At 49.8% G+C, this 13,384-nt stretch overlaps 1 protein-coding gene across 3 annotated transcripts in view; it reads left to right on the forward strand.

Moving 5' to 3' along the window:
* The window catches only part of mynn (myoneurin), a 183,237-nt gene that overhangs the window by 139,514 nt on the left and 30,339 nt on the right, over window positions 1-13,384 (forward strand). For 2 of the 3 annotated variants that reach the window (XM_041205774.1, XM_041205781.1), the window contains exon 5: window positions 3,209-3,387. In XM_041205774.1, coding sequence (XP_041061708.1) covers window positions 3,209-3,387 — 179 coding nt within the window. Of the gene's footprint in view, window positions 1-3,208; window positions 3,388-9,325; window positions 9,410-13,384 lie in introns of all 3 variants that reach the window. The other variant, XM_041205764.1, reaches the window with a different exon arrangement.

A 13,384-nucleotide genomic window follows, 5' to 3' on the forward strand; every position in this document is an offset into this window, starting at 1 on the left:
CGCAAGTGAGAGGGACGACATGGGTACGGAAATCAGGCAGGAGGACTATGATCTCAGTGAAGAAATTAGCATAGAAAGGGAGGAGGTTCTAAGTGGTCTGGCAGGCTTAAAAGTAGATAAATCTCCAGGCCTGGATAAAATGTATCCCAGGCTGTTGAGTGAGGCAAGGGAGGAGATAGCAGGGGCTCTGGCAATAATTTTCAATACCTTTCTGGCCACAGGAGAGTTGCCAGAGGACTAGAGGACAACCAATGTGATGCTGTTATTCAAGAGGGAAGGAAGGGATAAACCAGGGAACTATAGGCCAGTCAGTCTAACCTCAGTGGTGGGGAAACTGTTGGAAGCAATTCTGAGGGACAGAATTAATCTACACTTGGAGAGGCAAGGATTAATCAAGGACAGTCAGCATGGTTTTGTTAAAGGGAGGTCATGTCTGACCAATTTGATTGAGTTTTTCGAAGAGGTGACCAGGTGTGTAGATAAGGATAATGCATTTGACGTGGTCCACTTGGACTTCAGCAAGGCTTTTGATAAGGTCCCGCATGGGAGACTGATAACGAAGGTAAGAGCCCTTGGGATCCAAGGCAATTTGGCAAATTGGGTCCAGAAATGGCTGAGTGGCAGAAAGCAGTGGGTGATGGTTGAGGGGTGATTTTGTGACTGGATGCCTATGTCCAGTGGGGATCCAAAGAAACATCCTGTCTCTGTAGTATTGTCATGCCATCTTTAATCAATATTGCCTCTCCCCCCCCCTCCCCCGCCCTTTTCTTCCTTTCCTGTCTTTCCTAAACACCTTGTACCCAGGAGTATTTAACGCCCACTCATAAGAACATAAGAAATAGGAACAGGAGTAGAGCATTCGGCCCCTCGACCATTCTGCTCTGCCATTCAATAAGATCACGGTTGATAACCCTGTATTTCGATTTCCACGTTCCCATCTAACCCCAATAACCATCTATCCACCTCTGCCTTAAAAATATTCAATTACCCAGCTTCCACCACCTTCTGAGGCAGAGAGTTCCAAAGTTGCACAACCCTCTGAGAGAAAACATTTCTCCTCACTTCTGCCCTAAAAGGGCGACCCCTAATTTTAAAACAGTGTGCCCCCTTTGTTCTTGGCTCACCAGTCCTGCCCTTCTTTGAGCCAGGTCTCTGTTATAACAATAAGATCATAATTCCATTTGTCAACCTGTGCCTACAGTTCACCAATCTATTAACCACACTCTGTGCATTTACATACATGCATGTTAGCCCTGATTTAGACTTTTTACTTTCCTCCTTATTCTGACCCCATCTAATGACTTACTATTGCCTGCTCTAATTTGATCAAACTCTCCAAGTATCCTATCTAACTTGACACTACTCTCTGATATATCCTCGTTATCAGTTGATACTTCTCTACTACCCATTGCCAGTTTTTCTCCTCTCCACTCTGAATTTCCCCTAAGGTTCCCATCCCCCTGCCAATCTAGTTTAAACCCTCTCCAACAGCACCAGCAAACCTCCCCACAATGACATTAGTCCCAGTCCTGTTAAGATGTAACCCATCCTCCTTGTACAGGTCCCATCTGCCCCAGAACCAATTCCAATTCCATAGAAATCTAAAGCCCTCCCTCCTACTCCATTTCTCCAGCCACATGTTGAACTGCTCGATCTTTTGACTGTTATGCTGACTTGCACGTGGCACTGTGAGTAATCCTGAGATTATTTCTCTTGAGGTTTTGCTTTTTAATTCTCTTGCTAACTCCCTAAAATCTGCTTTTAGGACCTCTTCCCTTTTTTTACTACGTCATTGGTCCCAATGTGGACCACAACCTCTGGCTGCTCGCCCTTCCCCAAAAGAATGTCCTGCAGCTGCTCTGTGACATCCTTTACCCTGACACCAGGGAAGCAACATACTCTCCTGGAGTCTTGTCAACAGCCACAGGAAAGGCTGCCTGCTCCCCTAACTATGGAATTCCCTACTCCCGCTCTTCCTCCTCCCTTCCTGTGCACCTGAGCCACTTGTGGTGTCACGAATGTGGCTGTAGCTACAGTCTTCTGAGGAACCATCTCACTCACTAGTATCCAAAATGGAAAAGTGGTTAGAGAGATATCCTCAAGGAATTCCTGCACTAACTGCCTTTCTCTCTTAGATACTCTGGGGGTCACCCATTCCCCTCTGCCTGTGTACTATTTAGCTGCGGTGTGATGACCACTCTAAACGTGCTATCCACATAATCCTCAGCTTTATGGATGCACCACAGTGACTCCAGCCGCCGCTCAAGTTCCGCAACCCGGAGCTCAAGTTTCTGCAGCTGGTGACGCTTCCTGCAGATGTAGCCATCGAGAGCACTTTGTGTCTGCACGACTTCCCACACCCTGCAAGATGCACATTCCATACATCTGAGTTGCAGTGACATATCTTAAACTTGCAAAAATTGTTTACTCACCAGTCACTCACTAATCATCGTCTCCTCTCATTCTCTTTATGAAGTCTCACTGCTCTCTCCCTCTCGTTCTCTTTATGAAGAATTAACTACCTTTTATGACAGAGATGAGAGAAAAAATTTTGACTGAGGGTCATTAGTGTGTGGAATTCTCTTCTCCAGAAAGTCATTGAATTTATTCAAGATGGAACAGGTTGGGGTTCTTTTCTAGAGAAAAGAGAACACTGAGAGGTAAACTGATAGGAGTATTTAAGATTATGAAAGTGATTTGATAGGATAGATATAGAGACAGAATAGTTTGCAATAAATATATGTAAGATAGTTACTAATAAATCCAACTGGGAATTCAGAGAAACCTTTGTTACCCAGAGATAGGTGACACTGTGGAACCCACTCCTATAAGGAGACATTGAGACAAATAGTATAGAGGCATTTAAGGAGAGAAAGGCTTGGAAGGATACGTTGATAGGGCTAGCTGAAGAAGGGTGGAAGGAGGTTTGTGTTGGTCATAGACACCAGCACGAACTAGTTTTGCTGAATGGACTGTTTAGGTGCTGTAACTTGAATATAATTACCTTCTGAAAGTTGATATTGAATCTGCTTCCATCAACATTTCAGGCAGTGCATTCCGGATCATCATCATTTTTTGCATAAAAAGAAAATTCTCCACATCTCTCCTCTGGATGTATTGTCACCTATCTTAAATCTGTGCCCTCTTGTTAGCAGTTTTTGTTTTGGATTTCCAACACACCATTTTTCTCTGGCCTTGTTTCCCACAGGAAGCACAGTGGGGAGAAACCATATGTGTGTGACCGGTGTGGACAGCGCTTTGCTCAGGCCAGCACACTTACATATCATGTCCGTCGCCACACGGGAGAGAAACCTTACATCTGTGACACATGTGGAAAGGCATTCGCTGTCTCTAGCTCTCTCATCACACATGCACGGAAACATACTGGTAAGGTCTGCACAGTGCAAAGCTGCACGTTGACACTAAGTTTAAAAATAAAATCCTCTAATTTTGTTATAGAATTAGACTCTATGATGAATTAACCTGATTTATTTGCTGTTCATTATGAGCAGAAAAGCTGATTTCTTGCAAATGTATCCCACTGTTCCTCATACTTGGTTAACCATATTACTTGCAGCAGAATTGGTACGTTTTTTATGCCTTTTCCTTCATGTTTTGCATCAAGTAGTGCCTTCATGAATAGCATTATTAGTGCTTAAAGTTTTAGCTGTTCCGATAGCCACTGACTGAGTGCTGTGAAAAGCAACGGATGGAGAGGATCTCCGGGGCTGGGGTCAGGTGCGGATTCTCTCCGGGGCTGGGGTGAGGTGCGGATTCTCTCTGGGGCTGGGGTGAGGTGCGGATTCTCTCTGGGGCTGGGGTGAGGTGCGGATTCTCTCCGGGGCTGGGGTGAGGTGCGGATTCTCTCCGGGGCTGGGGTGAGGTGCGGATTCTCTCTGGGGCTGGGGTGAGGTGGGATTCTCTCTGGGGCTGGGGTGAGGTGCGGATTCTCTCTGGGGCTGGGGTGAGGTGCGGATTCTCTCTGGGGCTGGGGTGAGGTGCGGATTCTCTCTGGGGCTGGGGTGAGGTGCGGATTCTCTCTGGGGCTGGGGTGAGGTGCGGATTCTCTCTGGGGCTGGGGTGAGGTGCGGATTCTCTCTGGGGCTGGGGTGAGGTGCGGATTCTCTCTGGGGCTGGGGTGAGATGCGGATTCTCTCTGGGGCTGGGGTGAGGTGCGGATTCTCTCTGGGGCTGGGGTGAGGTGCGGATTCTCTCTGGGACGGCGGTGGGGAAGCCGGTTTGGGATGATACTTGGGGGCCAGGAGGAGGAGATGGTGGGGAAATTTGGTGAGGCTTTCTGGGGCCAGGCCATTCAGTAGGGGGTGGGGTAGGGAGGCTCCCTGGGGCTGGGACGGCGGACAGATTCGTTCTCTGGGGCTGGTGGGGAGTGGGGTGGGGGCGTGACGGTGGGGGTTGTGCAGAGGCTCTCAGGGGCTCGGAGGGTGGGTGGGCAGGCTCCTGGGTGGGGGGGGGTTGGTGGTGGAGAAGCTCTCTAGGGTGGGGGATGGTGGAGAGGCTCTATGGGACCACAATGTTGGCAGGGGGAGGAGCTCCTGGTGGGGACTGGGGGAGTCTTGGGGAGGCTCCCGAGGGCCAGAATGTGGGCTGGAGGGGCAGTTGGGCGAGTCTCTGGGGCCGGAACGTGGGCTGGAGGGGCAGTGGGGCGAGTCTCTGGGGCTGCGATGTGGGCTGGAGGGGCAGTGGAGTGAGTCTCTGGGACTGGGATGTGGGGTGGGGGGGGCAGTGGGGCAAGTCTCTGGGACTGGGATGTGGGGTGGGGAGGGGCAGTGGAGTGAGTCTCTGGGACTGGGATGTGGGGTGGGGGGGGGCAGTGGGGCAAGTCTCTGGGGCTGGGATGTGGGGTGGGGAGGGGCAGTGGAGCGAGTCTCTGGGACTGGGATGTGGGGTGGGGAGGGGCAGTGGAGCGAGTCTCTGGGACTGGGATGTGGGGTGGGAGGGGCAGTGGAGTGAGTCTCTGGGACTGGGATGTGGGGTGGGAGGGGCAGTGGGGCAAGTCTCTGGGACTGGGATGTGGGGTGGGGGGGGCAGTGGAGCGAGTCTCTGGGGCTGGGATGTGGGGTGGGGGGGGCAGTGGAGTGAGTCTCTGGGACTGGGATGTGGGGTGGGGAGGGCAGTGGAGTGAGTCTCTGGGGCTGGGATGTGGGGTGGGGGGGGCAGTGGAGTGAGTCTCTGGGGCTGGGATGTGGGGTGGGGGGGGCAGTGGAGCGAGTCTCTGGGGCTGGGATGTGGGGTGGGGGGGCAGTGGGGCGAGTCTCTGGGACTGGGATGTGGGGTGGGGGGGCAGTGGGGCGAGTCTCTGGGACTGGGATGTGGGGTGGGGAGGGGCAGTGGAGTGAGTCTCTGGGACTGGGATGTGGGGTGGGGGGGGGCAGTGGGGCAAGTCTCTGGGACTGGGATGTGGGGTGGGGGGGGCAGTGGAGCGAGTCTCTGGGGCTGGGATGTGGGGTGGGGGGGGCAGTGGAGTGAGTCTCTGGGGCTGGGATGTGGGGTGGGGGGGCAGTGGGGCGAGTCTCTGGGACTGGGATGTGGGGTGGGGGGGCAGTGGGGCGAGTCTCTGGGACAGGGATGTGGGGTGGGGGGGCAGTGGGGCGAGTCTCTGGGACTGGGATGTGGGCTGGAGGGGCAGTGGAGTGAGTCTCTGGGGCTGGGATGTGGGGTGGGGAGGGGCAGTGGAGTGAGTCTCTGGGGCTGCGATGTGGGCTGGAGGGGCAGTGGAGTGAGTCTCTGGGACTGGGATGTGGGGTGGGAGGGGCAGTGGGGCAAGTCTCTGGGACTGGGATGTGGGGTGGGGGGGGCAGTGGAGTGAGTCTCTGGGACTGGGATGTGGGGTGGGAGGGGCAGTGGAGTGAGTCTCTGGGACTGGGATGTGGGGTGGGAGGGGCAGTGGGGCAAGTCTCTGGGACTGGGATGTGGGGTGGGGGGGGCAGTGGAGTGAGTCTCTGGGACTGGGATGTGGGGTGGGGGGGGCAGTGGAGTGAGTCTCTGGGGCTGGGATGTGGGGTGGGAGGGGCAGTGGAGTGAGTCTCTGGGACTGGGATGTGGGGTGGGAGGGGCAGTGGAGTGAGTCTCTGGGACTGGGATGTGGGGTGGGAGGGGCAGTGGGGTGAGTCTCTGGGACTGGGATGTGGGGTGGGGGGGGCAGTGGAGTGAGTCTCTGGGGCTGGGATGTGGGGTGGGAGGGGCAGTGGAGCGAGTCTCTGGGACTGGGATGTGGGGTGGGAGGGGCAGTGGGGCAAGTCTCTGGGACTGGGATGTGGGGTGGGGGGGGCAGTGGAGCGAGTCTCTGGGACTGGGATGTGGGGTGGGAGGGGCAGTGGGGCAAGTCTCTGGGACTGGGATGTGGGGTGGGGGGGGCAGTGGAGCGAGTCTCTGGGACTGGGATGTGGGGTGGGGGGGCAGTGGAGCGAGTCTCTGGGGCCGGAACATGGGCTGGAGGGGCAGTGGGGCGAGTCTCTGGGGCTGGGATGTGGGGTGGGGGGGTATCTCCAAGCCCTGTGGCTCCTACACACTGCACCATTGGGTCAACATTATTACTCGGCGATCAGACCTGAATAAATCAACAGGGATGTGTTTTGTGGATTTCCCTAGTCAGGCACAATGTTATCCGATATTTTTAGTTACTGAATTTTTTCTGTGGAAACTTGAATCAAATTTAAAGGTTTTCATGTTCTGAGAGCAATCAGGGCACTGGTTCCTGATCCTCTCCTGTGTGCTCCACACTCTCAGTGGACCTGATCAGGGGCAAGGAAAAGGCAGCTCCAGTCAAACTGGAGTCTGCCTCAGGGCTCAGGAAAGAAAAACCAGTCACAATTCCCCCTCCTCCTCCTCCTCCTCCCCCGCCCACCCCAACCCCCATCCTGCACACACACCAACTAGCCGATCCCGCCGCCACCCCCCCACCACCACCACCACCACCACCACCACCACCACCACCACCACTGCCCGGACCGGATCAACTGAGTCAGTCCCCAATTAATGTGTGACTCAAAACCCTGCAGTTCCTAAAATAGGGCACTGAAGCTGAGAGACGTGTTTGTAGCTAATCCCAAGATATGGATTCAGAGACTCAGTGGGGCTCAGTATGTTAATATATAATACACTGTGCTGACAGCAACTTGCTTCCCACAACCAAAAAACATTGAAACTCGCTTGAAGAATTGGCATTGTAGTGGGGAGGCCGTAGAGGTGTTGTCATTTGTGTAGCTCTGTTCCTCACGTATCAGTGGAGGAGAGGAAACATGAATTGGTACAGCAGCATTGTGATTATGTTGTTCAGCCAGTATTCCAGAGGCCTGGGCTGTTAATTCAAAGACATGAGTTCAAATCCCATCGTGACAGGTGGGAAATTTAAATTCAGGGAATTAAAATAAATCCCGAATGAAAAGCTTGTATCGGTAATGGTCTTCTTGAAACTACAAGATTATTGTAAAAACCTATCTGGTTCACTAATGTCCTTTAGGGAAGGAAATTGCTGTCCTTACCTGGTCTGGTGTTTATATGAACCCAGACACACAGCACTGTGGTTGACTGTTAACTGCCCTCTGAAATGACCTAGCAAGCCACTCATTGTAGCAAACCATGACAGAAAATAATAAGAATAAAACTGGATTGGCCACTGGCATTTATCTAGGCACAGGACACTGCCAAGACACACTGAACCATGTCAATTTTGGAAACATCTGGGGACTTGTGCCAAAATTGGGAACTTGTTACACAGATGAGTCACACAATGTCTTGATAGTCATACTCGCATTCCTTTCATTTAATGGCCCAGATTTCTCCATCAACTAGGTTATGTCCTGTCCCACTGGCAGGACAGATCCATCACAAGTGGCGGCACAGTGGTATACAAATGTGCAGGAGTGGCCCTGGAAGTCCTCAACATTAACTGTGGAACACATTGTTTCATGACATCAGGTCAAATATGGGCAAGGAAACCTCCTGATAATTACCACCCAATGCCCTCTTTCAGCTGATGAATCAGCACTTCTCCATGTTGAACACCCCTTGGAAGAAGCACTGAGACTAACAAGGTACAGAATGTACCAAGGTGGAGCACTTTAATGTTTATCGCAAGGGGTGGTGCGACAGTAACTCTACTGTCTGAGAAAGCTGAGTCCTGAAGGATGTATTTGCCAGACTGGGCCTGTGGCAGGTGAGGAGAACCAACTAGAGGGAAAAACCTACTTAACCTCACCCTCACCAATCTATATGTCACCGGATGTATCTGTCCATGACAGTATCGGTAAAAGTGAAGACAAATCGACCTTCACACTGAGAACAGCCTCCATCGTGTTGTGTGGCATTGACATTGTGCTAAATGGGATAGATTCAGAACTGATTTAGCAACTCAAATCTTTTTTTTGATATTTCTTATTCATGGGACATGAGTGTCACAGGCTAGTCCAACATTTGTTGCCCATCCTGAATTATCCTTGAGAAGGTGGAGTTGGGTTACAGCGTTGAACCGCTGTAGTCCATGTCATATAGGTACACTCATAGTGCTGTTAGGATGGAAATTACAGGTTTTTGACCCAATCAAAGTAAAGTATAGTTCCAAGTCTGTAGGGTGCGTGGCTTGGAGGGGAACTTGCAGATGTTCCCCTGCATCTGCTGCCCTTGTCTTTCCAGTTGGTAGAAGTTGCAGGTTTGGAAGATGCTGTTGAAGGAGCCTTGGTGAGCTGCTGCAGTGCATCTTGTGGATGGTACACACTGCTGCTACTGTGCATCAGTGGTGGAGGGAGTGAATGTTGAAGCTGATGGATGGGGCGCCAATCAACCGGGCTGCTTTGTCCTGGATGATGAGCTTCATCCAAGCAAGTGGAGAGTATCACATCACACTCGTGACTTGTGCCTTGTAGATGGTGGACAGGCTTTGGGGAGTCAGGAGGTGAGTTACTCACTGCAAAATTCTCAGCCTTTGACCTGCTCTTGTAGCCACAGTATTTATATGACCTGGTTGTGTCCATAATCCAGTGTGTTTCACCCGAGCACATTCTGAGTGTCCTGGGCCAACATCTGTGTCTGGTCAACTGTTGAAGCTGCTGCCTGTGTACTCGAATCCAGAGCATCTGACTTGGCACCGAGCGCTAATGACTGAACCAAGCTGACACTATGTAACTGATTTCTGGTCTGTAACTGGTGCATCTTTGCATCTTGAGAATATCTGATCCTAGCAAATGGTTATTGTGCTAACCAGGCTCTAATCTCTCTCTCAATAATTAGCCAGATGCTGACATTGATGATTTTAATTGATTGAAGTTGCTGTAATTTTGACTAGTTTGTTTCACTCTGTCTTGTGCAGGTGAGAAACCGTACAGCTGTCGGACATGTAGTAAAAGTTTCATCTCTTCAGGAGAGCTGAATAAACACAGCCGATCACACACGGGTAAATGGCAGCACTGGGAGATGGGAAAGAATCTACACTGGTCCTCATTCAGTAGAATCTTAAAACCTTAGGAAAAATTGTTGACTCGAAGCTTCCTTGATGGTCCAATTAATAAATAAAGTACCACCTACTAACCCCCATACACTTGGTTTGGTTCAAAGGGTAGGAATGATGGGAAGCGAGAGAAAGTGGGAGAATAGTGGGAGAACTAATGGATGGGTGAGGGGGAGCAAGTGAGTGTGAGAATGCTAATGTGTGGGGAGCAGGGAGAGGGAGGATGGGCAAGGATGTGCGGAGGGAGGACATATGGAACAGAATGGCTGAGGGAGAAAGAGAAGAGATGGGGAGGAGGGAGAGGGTGTTTGAGGTGGAGTAAGTGAGCAAGGGAGAAGATAGCTGACAAGAGAAAGATGGGGTGTGAGATAGCAGTGGAATTAGATTCGAATTGGTATAGGGCTGTGGGAACAGAGTGAGTCATTGGGATTAGTGAATACTAATGAAGGTGATTGTTGCTCTGGGGAGTACAACCAAAGCCAAAGCTGCAGCACGATGGGTAGCTCAGTTGTATGGATTCGGGGGCGCAGTGGAGGAAGAGCAGGAAAGCAACAGTGACAGGGGATCCAAAAGTTAGTTAATGAACAGGTGTTTCTGCATGTGCCGACATGGCTCAAGGATAGCATGTTGTCTCCCTGGCTCCAGGTTCCAGGATGTCACTGAGTAGTTGCAGAGCACTCTGAGGTGGGAGGGTGAACAGCCAGAGATCGTCTGCTTATTAGAATTAATGACATGAGTAAAAAAAGAAATATCAGGTCCTATAGGCAAATTTTAGGGAACTAGAAAAGAAATTGGGGAAAGAAAGGACCTCAAAGGTACATGTGCTACATGCTAGTGCATACAGAAGCAGAAGAATAGTGCAGCTGAATGTGTGGTTGGAGAAATGGTACAGTATGGGGAGAACTTTGGTTCCTGGGGTATTGGACAGGTTTTAGAGAAGTTGGACCCTTTACAAACCCCAACAGGGCTGGGATCAATATACTGAATTTACTAATGCTGTTAGGGAGTGTTTAAACTAACTCGGCAGGGGTTGTGAAGCTGTACATAGATTCAGATTCAGAAAAGAGAGTGGCAAAATTGTAAGTAGAAAGTAGGAAACTAGAAAGCTAGGCTAGAATGCAAAGGAACCAAAGGCACAAAAATAGACTAAAAGGAGTTCTTCAGTGATTAGTGGTATACACTTCAATGCAAGGAATTTGTTGAATAAGACAGATGAGCTAAGGATACAAATAGACACTTGAAAACATGATATAATAGCTACTACTGAACCGTGACTCAAAAAAGGACAGGTATGGCAGCTCAATGTTCCTAGCTGCAGGTTTTTCAGACAGGATAGGGGAGAGTGTGAGATGAGGACTCTGGGACAGGCAGTCAGAGGCATCTAGAGGAGAATGTGAGGGGAGAGCTCTGGGACAGGCAGTCAGCAGCACCTAGAGGGGAGTGCACAAGGAGGACCCTGGGCCAGGCAGTCAGCAGCACCTAGAGGAGAGTGCACGAGGAGGACCCTGGGCCAGGCAGTCAGCAGTATCTAGAGAAGAGTGTGAGAGGAGGGCCTTCAAGTCAGGCAGTCAGCAACATTTAGTACCTAACATCACAGGAGAAACGTAAGTTCATTGGCTGATGAGAAACTGCTGTTATGGAGTGTCATCAAGTAGCTGAGATTAGAAAAGCACATTCTTTTTAAAAGAAGGGGCTACTTACATTTAAGTAAGAAACATATGCAATATGGAAATAAAGCTAAGTCAAAGCCAAGTAAGATTAAGTTTTATGAGTAAACCAGAGTGAAATAAAGTTAACGCAAGGGAAGTAAATTGAAGCCATGGCAGGTTGTTTGGAATGCATGTCCTGTAATATGTGGGAAGTTGTGGACACTACTGGTGTCCTAGATGACCACAGGTGCAGGAAGGGTCACCAGCTGCAGAACCTTGAGCTCCGGGTTTTAGAGCTCGAGTAGTGGGCTGGAGTCATTGTGGCACATTCATGAGGCTGAGAGCTACATAGATAACACTTCCAGGGAGGTGGTCATACTGCAGCTTAGGAGCCTGTAGGCAGAAAGGGAATGGGTGACCACCAGACAATCCCAAGAGAACCAGGCAGGTAGTGCAGGAGTCCCCTGGGGTCCCGCTCACAAATCAGTTTTCCATTTTGGATACCGGTGAGGGCATTGGTTCCTCAGAGGAATGCAGTCAGAGCCAAGTTTGTGGCTCCACGGGTGGCTCTGCTGTACAGGAGAGAAGAAAGAAGAGGGGGAGTGCAGTAGTAATAGGGATTTGTTAGTTTGGGGAACTGACAGGTGTTTCTGTGGCTGTAGACATGACTCCAGGATGAAATGTTGCCTCCCTGGTGCCAGAGTCAAGGATATCATAGAGCGGCTGCAGGACATTCTTCTGGAGGTAGGGAGTCATCAGCCAGAGGTCATGGTCCACATTGGTACCAATGACTTAGATAGGAAAGGTGATAAGATCCTGAAAACAGACCTTCGGGAGCTAGGAAGGGGTTTGAAAAGCAGGACCTCTAAAGCAGTAACCTTAGGATTAAGCCCAGTCCCACATGCAAGCGAGTATAGAAATAGGAGAACTGAGCAAATAAACATGTGGCTGGAAAGCTGGTATAGGAGGGAGGGCATCAGATTTCTGAGGCATTGGGACTTGTCCTGGGGAAGGTGGAACCTGTACAAGTTGGACGGTCTACATCTGAATAGGACTGGGACGAATATTCTCGCAGGGAGATTTGCTAGTACTATTGGTGGGGGTTTAAACTAAATTGGCAGGGGAATGGGAACCTGAGGGCAAACTCAGAAGAGTGAACGGGAGGTGGAGAATTGGTGAGTGACTCTGAAAGACAGAAGCAGCACTGGTTAAAAAGTGCTGGAATTTGGCAGTGATAATGGGTATATATGTAAATGCAAGGAGCATAGTAAATAAAGCCAATGAGCTGAGGGCACAAATGGACACATGGCAGCATGATATCATCGCTATAACAGAAACTTAGCTTAAGGAGGGGCAAAAATGGCAGCTCAACCTCGTTAGATATAGGCAGGATAGTGAGGGGGATAAAAAAGTGGGGGTGTAGCATTATTGGTTAAAGAATCATTTACAGCTATGAGGAGGGATGATATACTAAATAAAGCATCAAATGAGGCCATATGGGTTGAGCTCAGTATTAAAAAAAGGGCATCCACACTGCTAGGAGTGTACTATGGACCCCCCAAATAGTGGAAGGGAGTTAGAAGAGCAAATATGTAGACAGATTCCTGAGTGCAAAAACAACAGGGCAGTAATTGGGGACTTCAACTACCCTAATACCAATTGGGATATGAACAGTGTGAACGGCACAGAGGGCATAAAATTCTTGAACTGCATTTAAGAGAACTTTTTCAGCCAGCAAGTAACAAGCCCTATGGGGTGCAATTCTAGATTTAGTCTTAGGAAATGAAGCTGGGCAAATGGATGAAGTAACAGTGGAGCACCATTTTGGAGATAGTGACCATAATATTTAAAAATTGCTCTGAAGAAGTCATACAGACTCGAAACGTTAACTTTGTCTTTCTCTCCACAGATGCTGTCAGACCTGCTGAGTTTTTCCAGCATTTTTTGTTTTTGTTTCAGATTTCCAGCATCCACAGTATTTTGCCTTGACCATAACATAATTAGATTTAGCATCATTGTGGAAAAGGGCAAACATAGAACAGGAGTAAAAGTTCTAAATTGGGGGAAGACAAATTTAACAAAGCTGAGAGGTCAGCTGGCGAGAGTGGACTGGACACAGCTATTAGAAGGGAAAACGGTGTCAAATCAGTGGGAGGCATTGAAAGGCGAGATTCTATAGGAACAGTGGAGACATGTACCCACAAAGACAAAGAGTGGTACTGCCTAATCTGGAGCCCTTTGGTAATCCAGAGGCATACAGGCCAAGATAAAG

This window comes from Carcharodon carcharias, chromosome 2 (assembly GCF_017639515.1).
Source record: "Carcharodon carcharias isolate sCarCar2 chromosome 2, sCarCar2.pri, whole genome shotgun sequence".
In the NCBI taxonomy this organism is placed as follows: Eukaryota; Metazoa; Chordata; class Chondrichthyes; order Lamniformes; family Lamnidae; genus Carcharodon; species Carcharodon carcharias.